General features: G+C 40.1%; 2 protein-coding genes across 6 annotated transcripts in view; one reads left to right on the top strand and one right to left on the bottom strand.

Annotated features, from left to right (window-relative positions):
• Window positions 1-566: 566 nt before the first annotated feature.
• Window positions 567-22,266, top strand: tdrd7b (tudor domain containing 7 b). 4 transcript variants are annotated; one of them, XM_024287521.2, is made up of 19 exons: window positions 567-724; window positions 2,447-2,653; window positions 2,820-2,964; window positions 7,189-7,393; window positions 11,968-12,050; window positions 13,421-13,629; window positions 14,651-15,007; window positions 15,078-15,379; window positions 15,449-15,641; window positions 15,705-15,816; window positions 15,881-16,218; window positions 17,078-17,161; window positions 17,242-17,376; window positions 17,465-17,575; window positions 19,196-19,344; window positions 19,417-19,613; window positions 19,684-19,867; window positions 19,937-20,097; window positions 21,326-22,266. In XM_024287521.2, the coding sequence occupies exons 2-19, from the start codon at window positions 2,447-2,449 to the stop codon at window positions 21,544-21,546; spliced, it is 3,393 nt and encodes a 1,130-aa protein (XP_024143289.1). In that variant the 5' UTR covers window positions 567-724; the 3' UTR covers window positions 21,547-22,266. The 4 variants fall into 4 exon arrangements, with proteins under 4 accessions (XP_024143289.1, XP_024143292.1, XP_024143291.1 ...); XM_024287524.1 differs by lacking the exon at window positions 567-724 and adding an exon at window positions 939-1,077; XM_024287523.2 differs by lacking the exon at window positions 567-724 and adding an exon at window positions 978-1,086.
• An 843-nt stretch (window positions 22,267-23,109) lies between these two features.
• Window positions 23,110-24,422, bottom strand: part of LOC112156161 (calcium-binding protein 2) — a 4,480-nt gene continuing 3,167 nt past the window's right edge. Inside the window, exons 5-7 of one of the 2 annotated variants that reach the window (XM_024288353.2) lie at window positions 23,884-23,993; window positions 23,397-23,544; window positions 23,110-23,323 (exon numbers count right to left, since the gene is read on the bottom strand). In XM_024288353.2, the coding sequence (XP_024144121.1) occupies window positions 23,295-23,323; window positions 23,397-23,544; window positions 23,884-23,993 (287 nt within the window). In that variant the 3' untranslated portion in view covers window positions 23,110-23,294. Of the gene's footprint in view, window positions 23,545-23,883; window positions 23,994-24,422 lie in introns of both variants that reach the window. The other variant, XM_036216901.1, reaches the window with a different exon arrangement.

Raw genomic sequence — 24,422 nt, 5'->3', positions numbered from 1 at the left:
GTTCTGCAAACATTTATGACACCTGTAAAGTTACATACTTTAGCCCACGGTGTTCAGGTTCACACTGGACAAGCAGGGAGGGGCTTCTTCTTCTTCTTCTTTTGTTACTGTTTACCAGTGCATTTCCGCCACCAAGAGTTGGAAGAGGCTTGGTGCAGAATTTAAAATCTCGCAAGCCTGATCTTTGGATCATCGTGTTTGCAGATGACATTGTGATCTGTAATGAGAGCAAGGAGCAGATGGAGGAACATCTACAGAAGTGGAGGTTTGCTCTGGAAAGAAGAGGAATGGTTTTTGAATTAACTTTATTGACAAATATTGCACATACAGAACACCATGCAATACGTGATGCAGTTTAAGTAAAATAACAATAGATTGTTGAGTGAGAGGAACTCAAATTGAGATAAAAACACAAAAAAAAGTTAAAGGCGGATGATTGGCTGCTCTAAAGGGACCATCAGATCCGTAAATAATTTGCTCTAATACATTTATTTATTTATAGATAAAATGAATTAGATAAACAACGTATTTTTTTCTAAATTAAGAATCATAGAACAGTTGGAATTCAGTGGAATCCGTGAAGGTGTAATCGTTCTGCAGCCTGTCCAATCAGGAGGCGGAGGAGAGGCTGTGCCGCGACACGGCGACAGAACTCAGGCGGCGACAGCCCTGTTGGCGTCCGGACCGGTTCCCAGCCACACCGTCACCCTCTATTTGCAACACGGTAGAGTGTCTTTGTTGCGTTTGTTCCTGCTTTTATCAAGTTTTACAACTTTTAAGGTTTTAAAAAGTTTTGCTGGGTCGATTTTCTGCCGGTTTGTCCCATCTGCGAAAACATTTAAGCTAGCTTGGACACAAAATGCACTTCCGGTTGGGACTTTCAAAATACAACTTTAAGCTCAATTTCGTTAGGCGTTTTTTGCCATAATAATTCTTTAGCATTTTATTTTGAAAGAAGACTCTTTTCCGGTTTTATGTTTTGAGTGGCGCATTACTACGAGTTTGACCATCCACAGCAAAAGGATTTAAGTCGGTGTCAGCAGCGTACTTTCCTCTCCGAACTTTTGACCGGTTCTGGTACCTGCCGTAAGCGTGACATTATATGTTAAGGTGTTTTAATGATTTATTTATTTTTATTGCAAAATATCAACCTAAAGTTGGAACGAAATAGTTTCTGTCCCGATATAGGGCGTGGAGCCTGAGTGACGCGTTACGTCATTGGAAGCGTCTCCTGTCGCCGCATTTCAACAAGTAACGCCTGTAGAAATGAAAGTGATCAATTCAATGGTGTTTTGTCACCAAACATCGGCATTTTATCTACAGTTGCAATTTTATTTCTTTTTTTAAAAACAATTTGCATGCTTAATCATGTTTCTAAATGAACAATTTCCCACTTCAGCTGCGCCTGCGCTTTCAGGGTCTGTGTATCCCTCCACAAGAACTACTTTTGACTTTATTGTGTATTTTCTAAAGTTTTTGCTAATTTGTTCATTATATATTTTTTAATTTATATTTTATTTATTTGCATTTACAACCTTATTTTTTTATAAGGCTAAACTGTTTTTTTTTAGTTCAAAGGATTTGAAGATCACTTAAAATAGTTATATCAGTGTTTTTTGTCTTTTGTTACACGGAAAGGATTATTGTTCTGTTATCAAAGGGACTGCAGTAATTTTTACTAATTAAAATAAAGCAACACATAAATAACCAATTAGCAATATTGGTGCTATCCAGCTGTCCAGTTTAGAGCTAAAGCCAGCTCAAAAACCAAACCGTACATGGATCTATTTGTCTGGAAGTGGATGCATCTGAAGTGTAGCGGAGCAAGGAGACTTTACCTGCTGAGCCTTTTCAAACCACGAGTTTTCATCTGCTCCTGATCCATTACGATTGGAATAAAGAAATACTCAGAAATGCAGTTTTAGTCTTCAATTCTTTTGTATATGTCCTCCGTCGTGAGAAAAATGCTACAAGAACATCTTAAAAACACCAAAAACAGCATTTTCATTGTAGTGGGTCTTTAATATTTTATTGGACTGACTCAAAAAACATATTTTTTAATTCCTTTCCTGGGAAAAAAAACATCTGGAAAAAACATTTTTAAATGAAAATACCATCAATATTGACTAAAAACTAACATATTTAGTCAGTGATTTCACTAAACTAGCCCTCGAAAGACATTCAAGTGCAATAAACATTTCTATAATCCTCAATTTATTGTCAAAATTACTGGTTTGTAATAAAATAAGTTTGTTTTTTTATGCATGTTTAACACTTTTAACATTGGTGCTTTAACTCTTTCTTTCTGATTCTTTCAAAAGCCAAGATGAAAATCCCATTTTCTTCACATCTGCATCAGCTGATTCCTGTTGATCCTGTAAATGGTGGAAGAGTTGCAGTCTGTCAAAGAGTATTAAAGGGTTAAAAATGTACCTTTGTTTTCCAGATGGCTGACGTGGAGCTCGTGAAGAAGATGCTACAGGGCATCCTGCACTCCAACAAAGGCGGGGTGTCCCTGAACCGTCTGCAGACGGAGTACAAGGAGGCGACCGGTGAGCAGATACCGCATAAGCAGATGGGACACAACCACCTGGACACGCTGCTCGTCAGCATGCCGTCTGTGGTGCGAGTGGAGCGCAGCCGCTCTGGAGAGGTAAGTAGACGTCCATGTCAGAAAAGTGTGTCTGCTAGATCCTAATGACTGTAAATGAGAACTGGAACATCCAGCTTCAACCAGTTCTCATATATATGGGTCGGAAATGTTGTTCCTATCAATCCACTGTAACCCTGTGAATTAATTATTCTTACCTCCGTTCCAGGCTAGCTATTTTGCATCAGCAGCCAGTGAAAGGACCCATATAGCCAAAGTGATGGCCCGAGAGCCAAACTCTAGGAGGATCAGCCGGCCCCACCTGGTCAACACGCAGATGAGGGTGAAGCCGGCCGCTCCGTTCATCCTCAACGGTAGGTCTAGTTTTGTATCAGTTGAGATTTTTGTCTGAAGGTGGATGACGTCACAGGAAAACCCCCAAAGTGGTGACGACTCCCAAATGTTTCTACATTTATTGGAACTGTTGGGTTTAACTGTAAGCATCTGCTGGTTACTTATTCAGCTGATAGCACAAAATAACACAAAAGAAAAGTTTGTTTCCATTTCAACCTTTAAACTTTTAAAGTCTCGCTCCGATCATCTTTTGATCTATTTTAAGTGGTCTTTTAAATAAGATTATGCTGTTTTAGTCAAAATTAAAAAAAACTTGTCATTTAGAGGGACATAGTGTCTGCAGAGCGGCGGTAGTTCAATAGAAATTTGTCCAAGTTGTAGGTGAAACTGTTGGCACAGAAGTATGATCATTTCCCATGATCCTTTAGTTTACAAGCTCGACCGCTAGTTTACAGCCACTCACAACCCCAACGTAACGTCCCTGGTCCGAGTCGTGGATCGAAGAGGATCTAGTCGTCTACTAGTGGATACATCAGAATGAACAACTGTAGCTTTTTCCAACGCCATTTCTTCGTCCGCTACCGATTCACAATGAATAAAGAAATACTAAACACACAGTATTAATCTTATTTTTTTTTTAAAGATTAGTCCTCCATCACGAGAAATAATGCTAAAAACGCCAAAAACCCACTTTTCATAGGAATGGAATCTTGTCGGGGATGACAGTAGAATAACAGACGCTCTTTGATCTGTTGTAACTCTTTAACTGTTTGTGCAATTAACAAATCCTGAACATGGAAAAAAATTTACACTAATCGCTTGTTTACATTAATTCCGTTAGCACTTCAATGCTATAAACTGTTGCTTTTTTGCGCTTCAGAATCCACTGGAGTTACTTTATTTTGTTTCAAGACTAAATAGTAGATCACTTAGTGGAAAATTTGGACTCAAAAACTGGTTTGTTTTTCATCGATCTCTGCTTTCCGTCACTTGAAACGCAGTGTATGGATTTCATTCACTTTCTAACATTTTGTTAAAAATAAATCAATAAAATCCCAAATTTAATTTTCCCAACATGCAATTCAGTATTTTAAATGTTCTTGAATCATTGAAGGGAATTGGAATGGCGGCAGTTTCTAGTGTAATGCGGCGCTCACACCGAGCTCGATTCAAATTTGCGTCAGCTGCCTCTACTTTGCTGTGCAGCGAAGTCGCTGTTTGCCACCTCTCCAGCTTTTATCAAATGTCAAGCAGGAACAAGGACGCGTTTCTCCAGAGCTTTCTCTAAATCCCTTTTCAGAATTTGCCAAATATTTGGTTTCAGCAAATAAGCAGCAACTGAATGTACCCATTTTTCATCTTTAATCTCTATTTAATTCATTCAGTTTTCTTTTTTAAACGACTAAACCCATTTTTGTGCGGGAAAATAGCAGCAGGCCCCGCCCACATCCCCTGGACTTCAGCTGCAGGTTGTAGGGAGGTGCTGCTGTCGTGTTGAGACGACCCAGTCAGTAACTTTAACTGTGGCCTCCTTTTCTGTCTGTAAGATCCTCACAGATACCTCACACATTTGTGTGTTTAAAAATGCAGTATTTGATCATCACCGTCTGCCTTTGTAGAACGTCTTCTAGCTAAGCTCTGATTCTGCTGTGTAATCGGTGATGCAGCAGAATGCTCTGAGCTGGAGCTGGTAGAAAGCAAAAAGAGGAGGAAGGAGGTGAAGATGCAGGAGAGAGTTAACAAGAGAGAGGGAGAGCACAGAATAGACTCTGCAGCGGCTGAGGCTGCAAACAGATCCACAAACGCCGCCTCCAGGGTTATTGATATTCAGGCAGAGACGCACAGCAGGGACTGTGTGTCCATGCTGCTGAGGTAACGTAGCATCTGATCTTGTGTTTGCATGTGATCTTCTGTGGGGTTTTCTGCCCTTAAACCAGCCGTCAGCGAGCAGACAGCCAGCCTGGTTTGTTAGGTAAGGGACGGGATGAGATGTGAGTCAACGTGAAAGCATGAGAAAGTTCCAGAAGAAATGAAACTGAAGCTACAAGGCTGAGTGTGGGCGTGGAAATGAGTGACGGTCATGCAACAGATTTGTGACATGATGCTCAGATGGGGAGGCGGAGCCTGGTCGCTGTGTGAGGAGCTTCCTTCAGGATTACACCTTTTTATATATATATATATATTTATATATATATATATATATATATTAAACATTATTCCCTTATTTATCATGTGAATTATGTTCTAAAAATAACTCACAAAGTCGTCGACTTTATTATTTTACAATAATTCTAGGTGTTTTAAGGCTGTAAATCTCCTCACTACAATTTTTATTGACTTTTCTCAACAGACATGAACATTCTCACACTTTTATCTCTTGTTTAAACTCTCAAAATGGTAGAAAAATATGCCAATTATTATAGAAGGAAAACAAAAATTTGATCTTGATCAAATATTGATGCAAATTTGGCAAATAACTCATGTTTTCTGTACAGGAGACGCAACACAAATTGACAATGGTCAACAGCCAATCAGGGTGCAGAATACAACACACTATAGAAAGAAATGGCGTGCAAAACCGCACGAAAACAAGGAATCCAAAAGGTCATATCTCTTCAGGCGTCGAGATTTTTATACCTGATGTCTTTTCTGACACAACCCTATATTTTAGCCTGGCTGGGGACTAGCACAGGATAATCCGCAACGTTGTCAGAGAACACTGTATATCATTGTTTTACAGAGTTTTTTTTTTTTTTTAAGTATCTATAAAGAGGGTTACAAGCAGTCAAAACCAGGAGAGTTGGACTTCAATCTGTTTTAAATTCCTCCCGTGGTCCATAGGTAGAGCGGTTGACTTTGGAACAAAAACTTGCAGGTCCAGTTCAGCCATTGACTGTACAAGAGAACTGGAGTGAGTGTGACATCACACATAGAAAATCGCTTACTTCCAGCTCCAGAAGAAATTAGCCTAATTCTGCCGCCATTTGGAGCCAGACGATGGTAGAAAGCAGGGATTGGTCCGAGTCGGTATGAGTCAACGTTCCTATGACAACTACTGTCACCAATCAGGATTAAGCTTGTTGGAAGTTCATTTACCTTCCACTCAAAGCAGGCTTGGGAGAATCTGTCAAACATTTACTGAGGCATCTGATTGGCCTGTTTAAAACTCGACTAACTTGTGATAAAGAAAAATATTGTTTTTTATTTCTGTAGTGCGAGTTATTCAAGTTATAAACTAAGCAATGAGATCCCTCAGTAAAAGTATGTGGTTTTACTCAAAAAGTTCAAGTTTCAAGTGGTAGCGGTTTGGCTTTCCAACAAGCTGATCATAGAAGCGATAACTCGAACCGTTTCAGACTAGCTGCTGCCGACTGACGTATCCTTGGTCCAACATGGCGGCGTCCATAATGGTTACTCTCATATACAGTCACTAGCTTCCATTACACATGTGTGCAAAACTATAGAAATTCCAGAAATTTCCTAATTTTCCTAATCTTACATTTAAATTATGATTATACAAAGAAACCCAAAAAAACTCACATGATAGGACATTGAAATATTTTGATTTACAGCAGATACATTCAAATTTCTACCATGACACTAACGCTCATCATCATCTATCAAAGGAGATGTTGGCGTCTTATTCAGACCATGGAGCAGCAAGCTAGGTGGGAGGGGCTACATATGAAAAGATTTTGGGAAATAGTGGTTGATGATTTTACAGAGGAGCTGTGGATCCAACAATTCCACAGGACACGCTCTCACGCTTGATGAACTCTCGTGGCGCCCTAAGTGTGGTATCTGGTTGTTGGTCATGTGACTCATTTCATTCAAAAAAAAGTGTTTCCAGCAATTTTGCAAAATGTGTCAATTTTGTTACGCCTCAAAAACCATTTATTTCTAAATTGGTGTGTTTCCATTTGGTGAATTTATTATCACAAATTCAATTTATAGTCATTAATAGTCAATGGAAACAGAGCTAATGAGATCACCCAAACCCACTGCTTTTATGCTAACCCTAAGCTAACTCCATGTTTTGTCTTCATGCTTTCGAATTAGTTTTTTAGTATCTATTTAATCGGGGAAACAATCCAAAGCCAATACTGTGTGAGATCCATCAATACCTTTGCAGGATTGTGTTGCAGCAGTTTGCTGAGTTCAGAATCTGAACCTTTAACTGCAGCACTTTCCCTGCTGCGTCTGTCCGTCTGCCTTCTCACTCACCGGGATTCGTCTCCCCGCAGCCAAACCTCACACCTCCCTGAGGCAGCCGAAGATCAGGGGCCGAGGCGGGGCTAGAGGGGGAGGCGCCGGCCGAGGAGCTGGACATGGAGACCACAGACAGGTCAGGGACATGAGGGATGGGCTCTCTGACGGTGAGCCCGGGGGGCATCCCAACAAGCTGTCCAATCAGAACTCGCCCAACAGAAAAGCAAACGCACAAGACAAGTAAGTGAAGAGATGTTTGTTGTGGAAAACTATGAATAAATACTGTCAGGAAAAGTTTTAGCCTCATAAATACATTATTGAAGACACGGATGATGTTGAGAGATCAAGTTTACTTATTTTAAGGAGATCTAAAAACATGGGTAATCAGGTCTCCATGTCTGGGTTCATGAGATCATTCAGAGACTCTCTGTACAGTGAGGTTCACCGACTACTGCAGGAGCTGCATCTGAATGACGGGTGCTTTCAGCGGTACTTCTGTCTGTCCAGTTTAATGACTTGCTGTCTCGTATTAGTCCGAGGAAAAAAAAAAGAATAAAATTGAAGAAACTTTTTATTATCGTCTATATACAATTAAGTTCAGAAGGAGATTATCTGGTTGGTTTTGGACTCCACCCACTGATTACATCATCAACACGTCATTGGCCAAAGCTAAATTCGTGATTGGTTAACAAAACACAAGTTTTTTTACCAAAGTTAAGACATTTAAACAGTGAAGCTGCTAGACGGCGCACTGTGTCTCAGGCTCAAAAGGCACCGTAGGATCTCTCAATGTGTCTGTACGTTGATTTTAAGATTGACTTTAAATAAAATTAAGCAAATAAAGCAGATTAAGACAAAACTTTTAGCTTTCGGTTTGAAAAATACAGAATCTTGCATCTGTTTTTTTTTTTTTTGCTTTTTGGACTGGATTACAGATAAAAATACAAATTATATATTTTTTTCCAGGTAGCTGCGTTTAAATATACACCAGTAATCGTATTAAAATCCTGATCAGAATATTAAAGTGTCTAGTAAACATGACATTCAGAATACTCTGATCTGATCAGACTCATTCAAGTGAACTCTTCACTTACGTACTCTCATAAGGACTTCATTACATTCTCATTGTTTGCTGGCCCATTTTTTTCCTCCCTTAGTTCAGATTGATTTAAATTAATTCTGACCAAAGTTTAATCTGGCATTTGCACATTTGAGACGATAATGAGATGCTTACCTCTTAGTGACCGCCGATTTCAGGAGTTGAATGTTGTAATCTGTTGGTGAAACATTATTGCAGTAAACACTCTGAACCAACAATACATAACCACTGTAGCTCCGTCTAGGTGTGAGCACCACTTAAATTATCTAAAACTTTAGTCACAACTGCCCTTACGGGTAGATTCGGACTGTCTGTGGGCAAAAAATGGGCAAACCTGTACAGGTCACACAGGAACTAGCAAAGCTGTAGATGCTCAGTTCATGAAGATCTTAATATTCGAGTATGCTATGACCGGCATACGAGTGCTTTAGTCGTTAGTATTTTTAGGATGTGACATCGAGAATTAAAACGACTCAATCTCTAACTTCAGGCCTGTTTTACCTCTGGTTGCTTTTTGTCTGCATACCACCCCCCCTTTTCCAGCCTGTTCTTGCGTATTCAGCACTATGTCGATGACTCTGGATTGTTCTCCCTCTGTCTGCCTTTGTCCTTTTGTTGTCCACCTTTTTTGTTCTGTTGTTAATGGAACAAGCTTTGGAACACTTCAAGTTTTTATTGAAACATATTCAATGAAAGGTCTTGAGCACAAAATAAATACACTACTGATGTTTATTAAGTATCAGTAGTATTTGTTGTACAATAGAATCAGGAAGTTCTTTAGAAGTTCTCATGGATGTGCAGAACTTTTGAGTGTTCACTCTTCCCAGCAAACAGTGGAATGAGCTTCAGTCAGCAGACTGTTTGCTTCTCTGTACTGTCACCATATGAGGTGGTTCTGGTAGAGTTTGGGTTCATTAGTCTGCTGCAGGATCAACCTCTTACCAAACCAAACCACCCCAGCAGAGTCCTGCATGGAGCTCCAGCTTCTGAACCCGATGCTCCCTCCTCTGTGCTTAACAGCATTACTTGCTTCTCTACTAAGTTTTTCAATCAATTTGAAATGAAAATAATTATATTCTAGGCCTGTGTGGTCCATCTCAAATATATCCTGATCACAATATCAGTCTGTGTGATACGCATTTTGCAGAAGACTGCGTAAATTGCTATGAATGGTTAAGCTTAAATGTTTACACATACTAAAAAAGTCTTACGGAAACTTGAAGTATTGACAAAAATTAAGGACACTTTGCGCCTTTAACCAATCAAATGAAACCCTTTTACGTTAAATGCCCGATTTTTATTTAAATAAAACTTCTGCAATGAAATGAAAATGATGAATTTACTTTTTTGTTTTGCTTTTTGTTCTTTCAACACAACTCATTGAAATATTGATTGCTTACATCCATCGTAGGTCATGACTTTTCCTCATATGCTGCCTTATTATAATGTAGTTCTGGGAAATATATTTCTTATTCCTGGGATTTTACCACTTTAAGCCTTTTAAACCTACTTATTAGACTGATAATTCACTAAAACAAATACTCGAAGGGTTAAACTAAGCCTGTGATGTAGCTCATGGTTTGCTTTTAAAGCGCAAACATTTTAGACATAAATTGCTTAAGAGAGGCCACTTCAAGGGACGGCTTGAAAATGTAACGTATAATTGTCGTGAATGTTGTAAGCATATCGTAAAGTATTTGTTAGGCTTTTGTTGCTACCTGAAACTAACACATGGACTAAATCTTTCCTTTCACTATTCCAATGTATGAAAGACTTGGTGTCATTTAATTTCGGCCCAGCACAAGCCACAGTTATTCATTTCTCCCCCATGATACATTTTTAAATGGTTGGTACTTCCGTGTATTAAAAAGGACGCCATCCGTACGTCGCTATGAAATCCAAGTCCTTGATTGTTAAAGTTCAACGGGTTTAACTTTCAATGAGCGCTCAGTGGCCATCCATTTTGTATGTAGAGCCCAAAACAAATTCAAGAACTTTATTTTTGACATGTGAACAGAAGAGTTTTGAATGTGGAAGCCCAAAATATGCGTTTACATTGACTTTTTCTTGGAAGTGGTTGCCAAGGTTGTAGCATATTTTGACTCTAAGGACTTACCGAGCGGTTGACGACATTGATATTTCATGTGGGTCACCTGCGTTCCTCGCAAACATCCCGTATCTAGTCGCAGGGTCAACTGTGACTAAGGCTCAAGCTTAATTTGTTATCTACTTCAGATGTTTCCATCCATCCACTAACAGCTTTGCTGTAACTCAGACTCAGATCAGGTCTGTTGGTGCTGCTGTGTTGAGTCCATCTGACTCCTGCAGCACAATAGCCTCACAGAATGAGACGCCAGGCCTGTTGGAAGGGACACGAGCCATTTTTAATCCCTCCCGTATTGTGCGTTAGATTAACTCATCTAAACCGACACACAGTGAATCAGCACATCTCTCTGTATCCCCTTAGATCTTCCACAGGCTGCTGTCGTCCTCGTGTGTGGACCTGCATGTGTTTGTGTTGAGCGTCCTGCAGCCTTACAGGCCGTCATTTAAGGACAGACTTAAAAAAAAAGGTTTATATGGGAATTAATGCAGATGTTGGGTAATAAAAACCAAACATTTCTGCAGAGAAGACGACCAGTAGCCTCTTGATGAGATCTCAGCTGCCATGCAAACATGTGCATGTGAAAAGTGCATGTTACCAGCCCGCAGGCTTTCAAGCTTCACAGCTGTAATGACCGTTTGCTGTGCTGCCCACTCATCCACAGATCCGCCCCCGTCCAGGAACTGAAACAACCTGACTGTCGCAGCAGAAAAGCTGATAAAGATCAGCTTCCATCTCTCTCACACTTCATTCATGGCATTTTTTCTGTCAGATAAACACAGGTTTAAATATGCCGTTTACCTCAACGCTGAGACAAATCAGCTGTTTTTGTGGGCGTGGCCAAACGATAGAAGGATCTCAAACCTTTACTGTCTTTTTCTACATGTTCTGATGGTTTTTAAGGGCTGGATATTATGGCTAAAATACTGAAACAACATGATTTTGTTTCAGATTCTCTATTTAGTTGAATTGATTGAATATTATTTTATATTTTCAAATGCCCATCCAAACTCAGTTTTGTTTTTTGTTTTGTTAATAACCGGTGATTTTGTGAGGATTGTACCTTTTAAAGTTTGAAGTTTAAAATGCTGATAATCCACAGCTGTCTTTTTCCTTATATTACCCTCAGTGGATCAAAGTGTCTCATTTTTTGTTTGTTTTTGTCACATCTGTCATTTAATACTTTTTATCTGTCCCTTTGTTTCATTTTTTTGTTTCCATTTTGTTTAATGTCTTTGAATCATCGCAGGAAGACCTAAATGATGGTCTTCTTTTCAGTTACTGTTTATCCTTGTCAACTAACATGCTACACTTTTTATTTCTCTCTTTGTTTCATGTTTTTGTTGCACTTTGAGTTTAATTAATTAAGGTAACGTTTCTGTCACTGTTCTCAGTCTTCTGCATTTTGGGTTCCTGACAGATTTAAACTGAGCAAATGTGGAATTTATATTGAAAAAATAATGTATTCTTACTTTAAAAGAAAGTTTTCTTTCTGGAAATATTTCAAGGCGTTATTTGAAAGGATGGATTTTAAGAATCTTAAATTAAATTAGCAGCGTTTCAGTTTTCATTCATGTCTTTTTGACCCACTCCCCTTATTTTTCTATCCAGGCCAGAGAAGAGGATGGCTCTCCCATCGCGGTTTCAGAAGGAGGTGCATGCTCACCTAGCCAGAAACTTCCAACAAACCGGCCGTAAGTAGATCAGTGGGATGTTTTTTTTCCTCTTAAGGATTGAACCAAAAGACAGCAAGTTGAAGCTAATAATAATGAAAGAAAATATGGTAAAAATCAGATTATAGTTGGTGCCTAAAAACATTATAATTAGAATCTTTTACAAACTATATCATGCAATCATATAAAGGTGTTTATACATGAGAAAAGTTCTTGATTTGAAGCCTTAACAAATAGAATAAACTTAAGGTGATAGAGGCATCGTCTGTTGATTCTACTTTATCTTCTCTTGTTAAAGAAGACTTTTCTACACTAAGTGGAAAGGAAACCTGTTTTAAATGTGTTGATTGGTATTGACTTCAATAGGAAGTAAATAAAAGAAGCCAAAAATTATTTTTATTTATGGTTTTATTTTTCAGTCCATTGAAATCAAAGCAATTCATGAAAAGACGCAAGATGATTATTTTAAATACAGATTCAAGATTCATGTTTAAGAACTGTGAACATCTTCATGAATTGAAGTTTCACTCCAATCATCTTTTGATCTCATCTAATAGTGCTTCTAGTGTTTTTTTTAATTATAATTCTTCCGTTTTTAGGCAAAATTAATATCAGAAATGTTCCTCTTGAGTTGTGGTTGAGACTATTGGCACAGAAGTAAGCCTCCGCTGATATCCCATCATCCCTTTGTTCACACTCTCCCTTGCTAGCTTACAGCCCCTCACAACCACAAGCTAACATTAGCAGTACAACCAAAATGGCGAGCAATCTCAGAGCTATCCAGCCGTACAGTTTTGAGCCAGATTGGTGCTCGGACAAGTTAAATGAAGACGTTAATGAATTTATTTGTCTGCAAATGTACTTTGGCCTCCCCATTTTAGTTACTGCATCACAAAAGAGAGCTATTTCAAACTGATTTTTTTAATCTGCTCTTGATTCATCCCAATTTGAACAAAAAAAAACTCAGAAATGCTGTTTAAATCTTAAATTGTTTTAGAAATGTCCTCTATCGTGAGAAAAATGCCACAACAACATGTTAAAAACACAATTTTCATTGAAGTGGGTCTTTAAAGGACTGCTCATATTAAAGGTTTTTCTATATTTATTAATTGAACTGGCATCCACTAGAGACAGAACTCTGTGAAACTCATGGATCAATTCAGTGTATCTGTAAAGCACCAAATCATTATCCAGGTTTTATTAAAGTGCTACACAAACATTCAAAAAACATCAGAGATTTATTCATTATGATTGTTAAAACCCCATTTTTCTTGATATTAACAAATACTACCTCTGTCTATGCTTAGAAAAATGAAAACTTCCGATTCCAAATTCAAAAAGGGGTTATAATTCTATTTATAGTGTTTCAAAATCTAATTTTCCTGTTACAGCCCCCATGAATCTGAATGAGAGCTCCGGATCAGGGAGAGGGAAGTCTTACAACCGCCAGCAGGTTCAGAGCCGCATCAGAGAGATCCTGGGGAAGTACAGCAACGGGTTCTGGGTCTCCAAGCTGCCGCAGATCTACAGAGAGCTGTACAAACAGGACCTGCCCGGCGAGGCCGTCCGGGAGCTGGAGAGCTGGACCCACATCTGCACCGTACGTCCTCCTCACACTGCAGGTCCAGCAGGACCCGGGTTTCTGTTAAAACTGAAAAAATCAATTATTTTTTTGTGGTAAAAATCATTTTTGTTTATGAATGTTTTATAAAAAATACCCATAAAACTGAACCTACAACAATAAAAAAATGGTGAGCTTCACCATCTACTGCAGGAACTGCATCTGAATGGTGGACGCTTTCAGCGGTACTTCTGTCTCTGTGATCCAGTTGTCCCGCATTAGTCCAAGGAGGGAAAAATAAAAATTAAAGCAACTTTCGTACAAATAAGAAAAATGTTATAAAGTTCAGGAGGACGATTAGCTTCACTTCCATGTTGGTTTCCATCTGCTGATCATCAACACATTATAGGCCAAAGCTAAGTTCCTGATTGGTTGACACAATGCAAATGTTTTGCCAAAATTCTGATATTTAAACTCAATTCAGTTTTATTTATATAGCCCAATATCACAGGCTTCACACCAGTAAATATACAAAAACATAAAGTCAGTAATAAAATATAAACAACAGTTGGTTGCTAAACTAATCTTAATAGACTAAGATAAACTAAAATAAGATAAATTCTGGATGAAATCATGTTTTGATTTTTAACTAATATAGAGCATTTTGGGGGTTTTAATTAAAAACTCTGACTTTAGTTCTCACTTTAGTCCCAATTCCACCAGATGGTTTGATGTTCTTCAGAGAAAACCGCAAATGGTGCGTTCATGTGGTCTTGGAATGATCGGAAAAAGGAGTGTTCAACTCGGAAAACACACATAAACAGGGGGGGCAGCTAGGGGCGCGAGACCAGCCAAAGACGAGGTCTACTGGTAAGAACACGAGCACAGATGAGCCACCTGGAATCTGAAGAGGGACAACACATGAATCGCACTGCACCAAACAGAAGCATAGAGAACTAAATGGAAAAATAGATGATAAAGAATATTTCAATTCTGTAGATTGACTTAACATTAAAATTTGTGAACAAACGTTCTGAAATGTTTTTTTTTTTTCCTGGAGGTGGAGAAAACCTGCAGCAGCAACCCCAACGAGCTGCTCCTCTATCCCCCAAAGGACCAGGGCGCCCCCTGCTCCCCTCCCCCCCTCGCCAACTCCAACGCCTCACCGACGCCCTCGCACACGCCTCCAGATCAACCGTCGCCCCCTCCTGCACAGCCCAGACCCACCAGCACCCATCTGTCTCGCTCCGGCTCGGGGTCTCCTCAGTCTCCGCCCTCGTCCCCTTCCTCCTCCTCCTCCTCCTCTCCTCCGACGCTCAGCCCTGAGCTGAGACAGAAACTGGAGGAGCTGCTGGGGAAATACTCCAGCGGTCTGTGGGCTCACGCTCTGCCCAAACTCTTCCAGGACGCCTACAAAGTCAGTAAGACTCTGACGGACCGTCGCTCTCTCGTTACGTTCACGCCGTAACATTTTTTTCTTTTCCTAGACTAAACTGCCCGCGTACGTCCTGGAGAACCTCCACCTCCTCTCTGACATCTGCAGAGTCGACTACCCCATGGCCGACAACCCCAAGAGGGCCATCCTGTACAGACGGAGCAGCGTAGGAGAAACGGGGGACGAGAACTGCAACCGGAGGGGCAGCTCCATCAGCGAGGAGGAGCTGAGGATGAGGAAGGAGGCGGGGAGGAGGCACAGCAACCAGGTGGTGCCTCCTCTGCAGATCCCCAAGGAGGAGTACCCCTCCGTGCTGGTGATCGAAGCCACGAACACCAACGGGGTCGCTCTCCGGTGAGCAGAACCGCCGAGTCTTTCGGAGTTTATCGCTCGAACGCTGACGTTTCCTGACCCTCCCCTCAGGTACGTGGGTGAGGGTTACTCCAAGGCGCAGGAGGCCATGGAGGAGGAAATGAAGAGGTTTTACGGTGTGAAGGGAAGCAGCAGAACTCCCGTGACGGCTCCGGCATCGGGCCGACTCGTGGCGGTCCGAGCCGAAGAAGAGGAGGAGATTCTAAGAGGGCAGATCTGTGAGGTCCAGGAGGACAAAATCAAGGTAAGAGCTTGAAGTTATCAGAGAGGATCGACGACACAGATTTAATCCAGGTGATCTGTGCAGGTTTTCTATGTGGACCACGGATTCTCAGAGGTGGTCAGCAGAACCAAAGTGTTCGACCTGGACGAGAGGTTTTTCAAGCTGCCTTTCCAGGCCACCAAGTGTAAACTGGCTGGTGAGTCTGTGCAGATCAGAAGTGATCATTCCGCCGTCCTGACTGTCGTGTGTCGCCTCCTCAGGTTTGGAGCCTTTCTGTCAGGAACCCGCGGTCCTGAAGAAGTTTGAGAGCATGGCCAGTGGACGCATCCTCCTGGCTGAGATTCTAGCGAGGGCGGAGACCCCGCTGGTCGTCCTGTACGACACGTCTCAGGACGACGACGTGAACATCAACGCCGCCTGCAGGAGAGCCCTGCAGTGCCAGGCGCTAGCTAGTCCTCTGCAGGCGAACGGCGCCTACATGAACGTGACGGTCAGCAGCGTCTGCTCCGACGGGACCTTCTACTGTCAGCTGCCCTGCAAAGGCCTCCAGAGGCTGAACCAGATCCTGGATAGTATCGAGTCTTACTTCCACTCTCAGGTGAACCTACAGCATTTATAACCCCACTGGAGAAAATAATCTCATCGAATGTGTTTGTGTGTAATTCTTGATTTGTTACTCCTACAATACGCTTGTGCATAACTGTGTGCACTTTCAATTGTGTATTTACATGTACAAAAATTACAAAATATAATTTACCCACACACAACTTTAAATTACAGCATCTTAAAACTATGCACACATACACATCTTTAAAAAGTGCAACAAACGTTCTTTTAGGGGTTAAAACAAATAAAAATGAAATGAAAATCATTTTAAAGGAAAGAAATAACAGAATTTTTTTATCTTAATTTGCCACTAAAAATTCTACATTTTCTTTACAGTACTATGTTAACATTTTAAAAGACTAAAAAATGTCTCAGTTTTATAATCAAAAGTTATGAAATGATTTGTGAAATGTCAAATATTCTTCGAAAACGGTTTTAAAGTTTTCCACGATTTCAAAACAAGTTTGAAACTGAACGTTGTGTTAGTTTGAGCTGGTGGTGATCACTGCTGTTGAAAGCTTCTGTGCTGTTGAACACAGATTAAGATTAGCTCCATAATCTGCAGTTAGGACACTGCAGGAGATCCTAATCTGATAGCAGTGCAGAGGACCGGATGGAGAAACTCCTCCACCGTCCTTCAAAGTCGACTTTCAGTAAACACACATAGTCATCTGCAAACATTTGACAACATCAATCTGGATTATATATCATCTGTATTATTTTAAAGTTGTGTCAGAAATCAGGAAAAAGGCCAGAAACTGTTGGTTCAAATGGCTGTAGCGTCATATGTACTCATGAAGACAGTGAGTCCATCCATGGAGCTGGTAGCTGAACTTTTCTGTTTTCTCCAGGTGACCTCAGAGTTCCTGGTCTCCAGACCATTTTGTGGAAAGTTATGTTTGGCTCGCTATAAAGGAAAATGGTCTCGTGTGGAGGTGAGAGGCAGAGTGACGCCAATCTGACATCAACAGTACTCCGTAATTTTGTTTTTTCACAATTCATTTCCTTTTTCCAGATCACCAACCTCCATGGCAGCAGAGTGTTGGACATCCTGTTTGTGGATGTTGGTGTTCAGGCTTCCGTGGAGGTTTTTGAGCTGAGAGAGGTCCCACCGCCGTTCCTCCATGACCTCGTGATGGTCCCACCACAGGTCAGCCTCAGAAACATCACAGAACAAGCATCCATCCATATACCTTAGTATGTCAGCAGTGAGTTGAAAGACGCCCTCTTGTGTTCAGGCTGTGAAGTGCTGTCTTGCCGATCTGGCTGTCAGCGCCGGATCCTGGACTCCAGAGGCCATCCAGTGGCTTCGAGAGAAAGTCCTGAATGTGACGGACTGCAGCATGAAGGTAAACGTCTTCGTCATCAATACTTTTAGCAATATTTATGGTAGGATTGTCAGTAAAGAAGGGTTGTAAGGCAGGGTTTGGTGGCAGAAACTAAAAAAAACATCTTGGAAACAATTTAGAGACAGTTTGGAGACACTTTTAAAACACCTTAGAGACACTTTAGAAACAGTTTGGAGACACTTTTGAATCACCTTAGAAACACTTAAGAGACAGTTTGGAGCCACTTTGAAACACCTTAGAAACACCTTAGAGACAGTTCGGAGACCCTTTGAAACACCTTAGAAACACTTTAGAGACAGTTTGGAGAGATTTTTGAAACACCTTAGAAACACTTTAGAGACAGTTTGGAGACTTTTGAAACACCTTAGAACACTCTAGAGACAGTTTGGAGACACTTTTGAATCACCTAAGAAACACTTAAGAGACAGTTTGGAGCCACTTTGAAACACCTTAGAAACACCTTAGAGACAGTTCGGAGACACTTTGAAACACCTTAGAAACACTTTAGAGACAGTTTGGAGAGATTTTTGAAACGCCTTAGAAACACTTTAGAGACAGTTTGGAGACTCTTGAAACACCTTAGAACACTCTAGAGACACCTTAGAACACTCTAGAGACAGTTTGGAGACACTTTTGAAGCAGTTTGGAGACACTTTTGAATCACCTTAGAAACATTTTAGAAACAGTTTGGAGACACTTTTCAATCACCTTAAAAACACTTTAGAGACAGTTTGTAGACACTTTTGAAACACCTTAGAACACTTTAAAGACAGTTTGGAGACACTTTAGAAACACCTTAGAAACACTTACGAGACAGTTTGGAGAGACTTTTGAATCACCTTAGAAACATTTTAGAAACAGTTTGGAGACACTTTTCAATCACCTTAAAAATACTTTAGAGACAGTTCGGAGACACTTTTGAAACAGTTCGTAGACACTTTTCAATCACCTTAAAAATACTTAAGAGACTGTTCGGAGACACTTTAAAACACCTTAGAAACACTTTAGAGACAGTTTGGAGACACTTTTCAAACACCATAGAGACACTTTAGAGACAGTTTGGAGACACTTTTGAAACACCTTAGAAACACTTTGGAGACAGTTTGGAGACTCTTGAAACCTGCTTGTCTGGTGTTGGTTTGGTGTGAAAACCACCGACTGGATGCGCATGAAACACTACACGCCGAATTCCCTCACTGCTCCTGAACCCCTAAAAATGATGTAGTCTGGTACCATCTATTGTCCTCAATTTCAATTAAATTCAGACACATCTTTTTTTTATGCCAGATATGATGTCATCTATTTTGCGTAAAAACCTATTAAATTTAAACATTTTACAAAAGCTATTTATGAATCCAGTTAGTTCTGCTTTTTTTAACGACATACATTTTTGTCAGATTTGGACACAACTTTAAAGATGTGTTTTTTTTTCTTAATTTCTTGATTATAGGAACTTTCTGAGTCATTTTAAAAAAGATCCACCCACTTCACTGTGATGTCATTGTATGCTAATTTGTATATTTAGCTAACGTCTCTTTTTTTCTCCTTATACAGAAGTCTTATAATATTTTTACAATTCTATTTATTCTTTATGTCTGTCTCTTTTCTGGATTATTCAAGGTTGCCAAAGTAGATGAGACCAAGTGCTGCACCTTTGTGTACTTGTTTACTGACAAGAACTTCCATGAGGCGGCGCGAAGCCTCAACCATCAGATGGTCCAGTCTGACCTGTTCAAGCAGCAGCCCGACGTCTTCCTGACCAGCCACAGGTTCGACTCCTCTTTCTGCTGCTTCGTCTCTGCGGGGTGACCATATCTTTGACGTCTTGTCTCCTTTCTCAGCCCGAACAAGAGTTCTACAAACTCCTCATCTTCTGAAACTTCCACCAACAAAGACTCCACCAACGGCAACCCAACTTCGTCTGTACCAGCTCTTCTTCATCCCAAGAAGGCTCTGCCAGCGCCTAGAGGAGGGTCACCAGGGTCACCTCCATCTTCAGTTTCCCATCTGCCCCCACTGCTGGAATTGCCCCCTGCTGGTAGGAGAATGATTTGCCATTTACTTACTGGAAGAAATTAGCAAAAACAGAAGCAACTTTTTTCTTTCAGGAAGTAACTTGGACGTGTACGTGTCAGTGGCGTGTCATCCAGGCCACTTTGTGCTGCAGCCGTGGAGGGATATGTACAAGCTGGTGGTGCTGATGGGAGAGATGATTCTGTACTACAATAAAACTGAAGAGAAACCACTCTCCATCGAAAAGAACCAGATTTATGTTGCTAAAGTGGAGAACAAGTGAGTTGAAGAAAGCCCGAGTGAGTGAAGTTCTTGGTCAGATGTCTTATGTCTGCTTCTGCTCTTCAGCTGGTACCGCGTTCTAGTGAAAGGGGTTCTCACCAACGGCATGGTGTCCGTGTATGAACTGGACTATGGCAAGCATGAGCTGGTCAGCTGCAGCCACCTCCGGCCTCTGATCAAGGAGTTCAAGCAGTTTCCCTTCCAGGCCATCACTGCTCAGCTGGCCGGTGAGTCTGGGCTCAACCCCACTGACACCAGAGATTAGACAGCAATATAAACCCTTTAGGCTCCAGAGACAGTATGGAGGTACTTAAGAAACACTTTGGAGACTGCTTAGAGATAGTACAGAGTCGCTTAAGAAACACTTTGGAGACAGTTTGGAAACAATTTAGAAACACTTTGGAAGCTTAGGGACCGTTTGGAGGCACTAAAGAAACACCTTGGAAACACTTTGGAGACAGTTTGGAGATATTTTAGGAACACTTTGGAGACAGCTTAGAGACAGTTTGGAGACACTTTAGAAACACTTTGGAGACAGTTTGGAAACAATTTAGAAACACGTTGGAAGCTTAGAGACAGTTTGGAGATATTTTAGAAACACTTTGGAGACTGCTTAGAGACAGTATGGAGTCACTTAAGAAACACTTTGGAGACAGTTTGGAGGCACTTAAGAAACACTTTGGAAGCTTGGGGACCGTTTGGAGGCACCAAAGAAACACTTTGGAAACACTTTGGAGACAGTTTAGAGATATTTTAGGAACACTTTGGAGACTGCTTAGAGACAGTATGGAGTCACTTAAGAAACACTTTGGAGACAGCTTAGAGACAGTTTGGAGACACTTTAGAAACATTTTAGAGACAGTTTGGAAAAAATTTAGAAATACGTTGGAAGCTTAGATACAGTTTGGAGGCACTTCAGAAACACCTTGGAAACACTTTGGAGACAGTTTGGAGATATTTTAGAAACACTTTGGAGACTGCTTAGAGACAGTTTGGAAACAATTTCGAAAAACACTTTGGAAGCTTGGAGACAGTTTGGAGGCACTTAAGAAACACCTTTGAAACACTTTGGAAAAAATTTCGAAAAACACTTTGGAAGCTTAGATACAGTTTGGAGACAGTTTGGAGACATTTTAGAAACACTTTAGAGACAGCTTAGAGACACTTCAGAAATACTTTGTAGACATTTTAAAAAACACTTGGAGGCTGTTTGAAGACAATGATTGGAAACACTTAATAATTTGGAAACAGTTTAGTGATAGCTTGGAGGCATTTTTTAGACAGTTTGGAGACAATTTAGAAACTGTAGAGGAGACATGGAACTGAGGAGGGTGATTGACAATATCGACGCAGTACACAAGGAAAGTAATTTGTTAACCTCACTCTTCTTCTGCTCTGCTGTGTATCAGTACTGAAGTAGCTGAATTGACTGGGTTCCTGACTGCTCTTTCACAGGAGTGAAGCCCAGACAGTGGTCAGAGGAGGCCTCCATCGTCTTCAGGAACCACGTGGAGAAGAAGCCACTGGTGGCCCAGCTGGAGTCGGTGCAGGAGTCCACGCACTCCTGGGACAGGAAGCTGACGGTCTTCCTGGTGGACACGTCGCAGGAAGAGCGCGACATGTGGATGCACGACATCATGGCCGAATTTGCCGAAGAGCAGAGCAACGAGCTCTAGAGCAGCAGATTCCTTGCTGACAAGCAGTTTTTCATTTAAAAAAATTGTGAAAACTATTTGAAGCTTTAGTGGAAAGAGTGAAGAAAATAGAAACGTTAGGCGGAGAAGTGGAAGTTTGAAGTGTAGAAAGCAGCAGTTTGTGACTGAAGGATGACGAGATGCGGAGTTACTGCTGTGATTATTAGACGACGACGTGTTGTGGTTGAACCTCCAGAGATGCGATATATAACGCCAGACGAAAGCCCTGCTAATGTGAGCATCTCCAGATGTCAGAGAGCATGCTGGGAAAGAAAACTTTTCTGCAAAAAATTTCTTCTTTTATTGTCATAAAGTTTACAAACGTTCCAGCAAACATTCCCCAAAGAGGAAATGGACGTCAAGAACCTCCGTTTGTTCTAGTTCGGTTTGGGATTGAGCAGTGAAACCCGGATCCTTCCTCAGTCTTGAGTCTTCCTCCTCAGAGAAGATGCGACCTCTGAATCTGCAGATTCCAGCCGCATGCTTCCTCGGTCCCGTTAAGCTCAAATGTGAAGAAGAAGAAGGAAATGTTGCTCTGGTTTGGAATTTGATCCAGAATTTTCTTTGAGATTTGTTAGGCTGAGGCATCGAGACCCGACGACGCTGGATAGTTCTCAATATTATTTATAGTTTTTCTGGATGCCAAAAGATTTCTTTTTTTATGTTCAATATGTTTCTGGAATAAAGTCTGTTTGGAGGGAGGATGTTTGTGTCCTTCTGTTACAAAATAACACACATCATTTTCTTTATTTAGAAAATATATACATTTATTTAAATGATACAGCAGTAAAAATTCATACATCTACAAAAAAACAAAAAACTCACAAAGCCTCTGCTTTTTTGGTCACATTTGAGGCTTAAGTAGCAATATTATACATTTTAAGCAGTGTGGATGTTACTAATCATAACACCAACCTTTTTATTTTTTCTCTTTTCAGCGATTGGATGACATTTTCTGGAGTGAATTGATGCCAAAATCTAAAGAGTTTTTATCTCCAGTAAAAATATGAAGTTTCTTTCAGGATTCTCCAGACGCCCTGAAGAACAAATCATTCAATACGAAAACATTAAAGATCATACTAATAATTAAAAAGCAAAACGGATAAAACGTCATATTTTAGACATTAAATCAAAATTTCAGAAACCAAAATGTAATTCCAAAAAATCAATTCCATGGGGAAAATTTACCAAAAACAAAACTTTTGAGAAAACTTATTTCCAAAAACTGAAATGTTTAAAAGTGAACCAGAACATGTGGGTACTACAGGGCATCACTGATTGGCTGATGATATTTTTTCACTTTTCAAACTACAAGGTGATATCTTCCAATAAAAGACATTTCTGTAAGGTTTCTGGCCACGCCCACTACAAAAGTTTGGCATCATCATCCAATCGGTGATGTCCCATAATACCTACCTTTTTCATTTCCTGGTTTTGTTTTTTATTTTGACTTTTCCGTTTGATTTCTCAAAATTATTGTTTTCCGAAAAGTTTTCTTCTTTTACATTTTGGTTTCTGGAATTTGGTTTTGATTTCCAAAATATGTTTTTTTATTTATTTATTGTGACTTGATGTGAATTGTACTTCAGGGCCACCGTAGAGTTCATTCAGTTCTCCAAACAAGACAGCAGTTTTACTCGTTTTGAGACGATAAAACCATCAAAGTTTAAAACAAAACAAACAAAAGTGATATCCAGTCAGTCATCCACTGATGGTGTCGTCTGCAGCGATCACTGAATCGAAAGCATCATAACAAACTCTGGAAAAGCAGAAGAGAACGAGAAAAACCGCTGAGTTTAACAAAAGAATATTCAAATATTCTAAAGTCTCACCCTCAAAGTCGATGTTCCCGTCGGCGTTGACGTCCAGCTCCTTCAGGATCTCCTCCTGCTCGCCCTTCTTCAGCTTCTCCCCCAGCAGAGACTTCAGAGCTTCCTTCATCTCGTCTTGGTTGATCTTTCCATCTCCGTCCTGGTCAAACTTTGACAAACGTGGAGACGCAGTTCTGGGTTAGCTTGCAGACTTACATTTATATTTTCATTCATTGAAACATAGAATAAAAGGCTGAAAGAAACAGCAACACGATTCTGAAGTCGTTTTTACTTCAGAATCTGCTGGAATCATGATAATAGTAGTCTACTCAAGTGTACATAAGTACTCGTGGTACACTTGAATAGACTACTTTTTGCTAAGGGACATTTTTAATTGAACGTTTTTATGACCCAAAATCCGATTTTTGTGTGTTAAATTTGAGCCCACATGAACATAAAAACCCTCACTGACTCTCCGCCTCACCTGTACTGTGATGTCATCATTTACCTGTGAGAAGGCCGACTGCACCTCCTTCAGTCCCAGCATGTCTGTGGTTTCTCCCATCATCCTGGGACCCATCAGCTCAATGAAGTCATCGAAGTCCATCAAACCTCCCACTGTGGAGGAAAAAAAATGAAAATAGAACATTTTGTTATTTGTTGTTATCAGCTAAAGTTCAACCATTGACTGTAAAAATAAGTTATTCTCATATACAGTCTATGAGTTCAACGTTAAAGATCCACTCAGGTTTTTTTTTTATGTTTTTTTTCCACAGGTTTTTTTATTATTATTATGGCTAAAAATGTCATAATTCTAATTTAAAATAATAGTATAACAAAAAATAATTCATAATTATAATATAATTTATGAATAAATGTAATTGATTAATTAATATAAATTATAATAAGTTAATTATAACATCAAAGTTAAATAATAATAAATTAAATCCTTTTGGAAATAGACAAAAAATGATCGTAAAGTGAACATTTTCTTTGACCACTCCTTCTGAAATGCAAACTTTAATCTGATTGGACAGCTAGAGTGGT

This window comes from Oryzias melastigma, linkage group LG18, assembly GCF_002922805.2.
Source record: "Oryzias melastigma strain HK-1 linkage group LG18, ASM292280v2, whole genome shotgun sequence".
Classification (NCBI taxonomy): domain Eukaryota; kingdom Metazoa; phylum Chordata; class Actinopteri; order Beloniformes; family Adrianichthyidae; genus Oryzias; species Oryzias melastigma.
Note: the sequence above shows the minus strand (reverse complement) of the source record. Positions and strands in the feature narration are given on the sequence as shown.

What these genes read in the sequence shown, in the direction of transcription:
- tdrd7b (XM_024287521.2), top strand. Translation starts at nt 2,447, where the DNA reads ATGGCTGACGTGGAGCTCGTGAAGAAGATGCTACAGGGCATCCTGCAC. An exon ending in AGCGCAGCCGCTCTGGAGAG is followed by an intron (nt 2,654 to 2,819) that starts GTAAGTAGACGT and finishes CCTCCGTTCCAG; the next exon opens with GCTAGCTATTTTGCATCAGC. An exon ending in GAAAATGGTCTCGTGTGGAG is followed by an intron (nt 17,162 to 17,241) that starts GTGAGAGGCAGA and finishes TCCTTTTTCCAG; the next exon opens with ATCACCAACCTCCATGGCAG.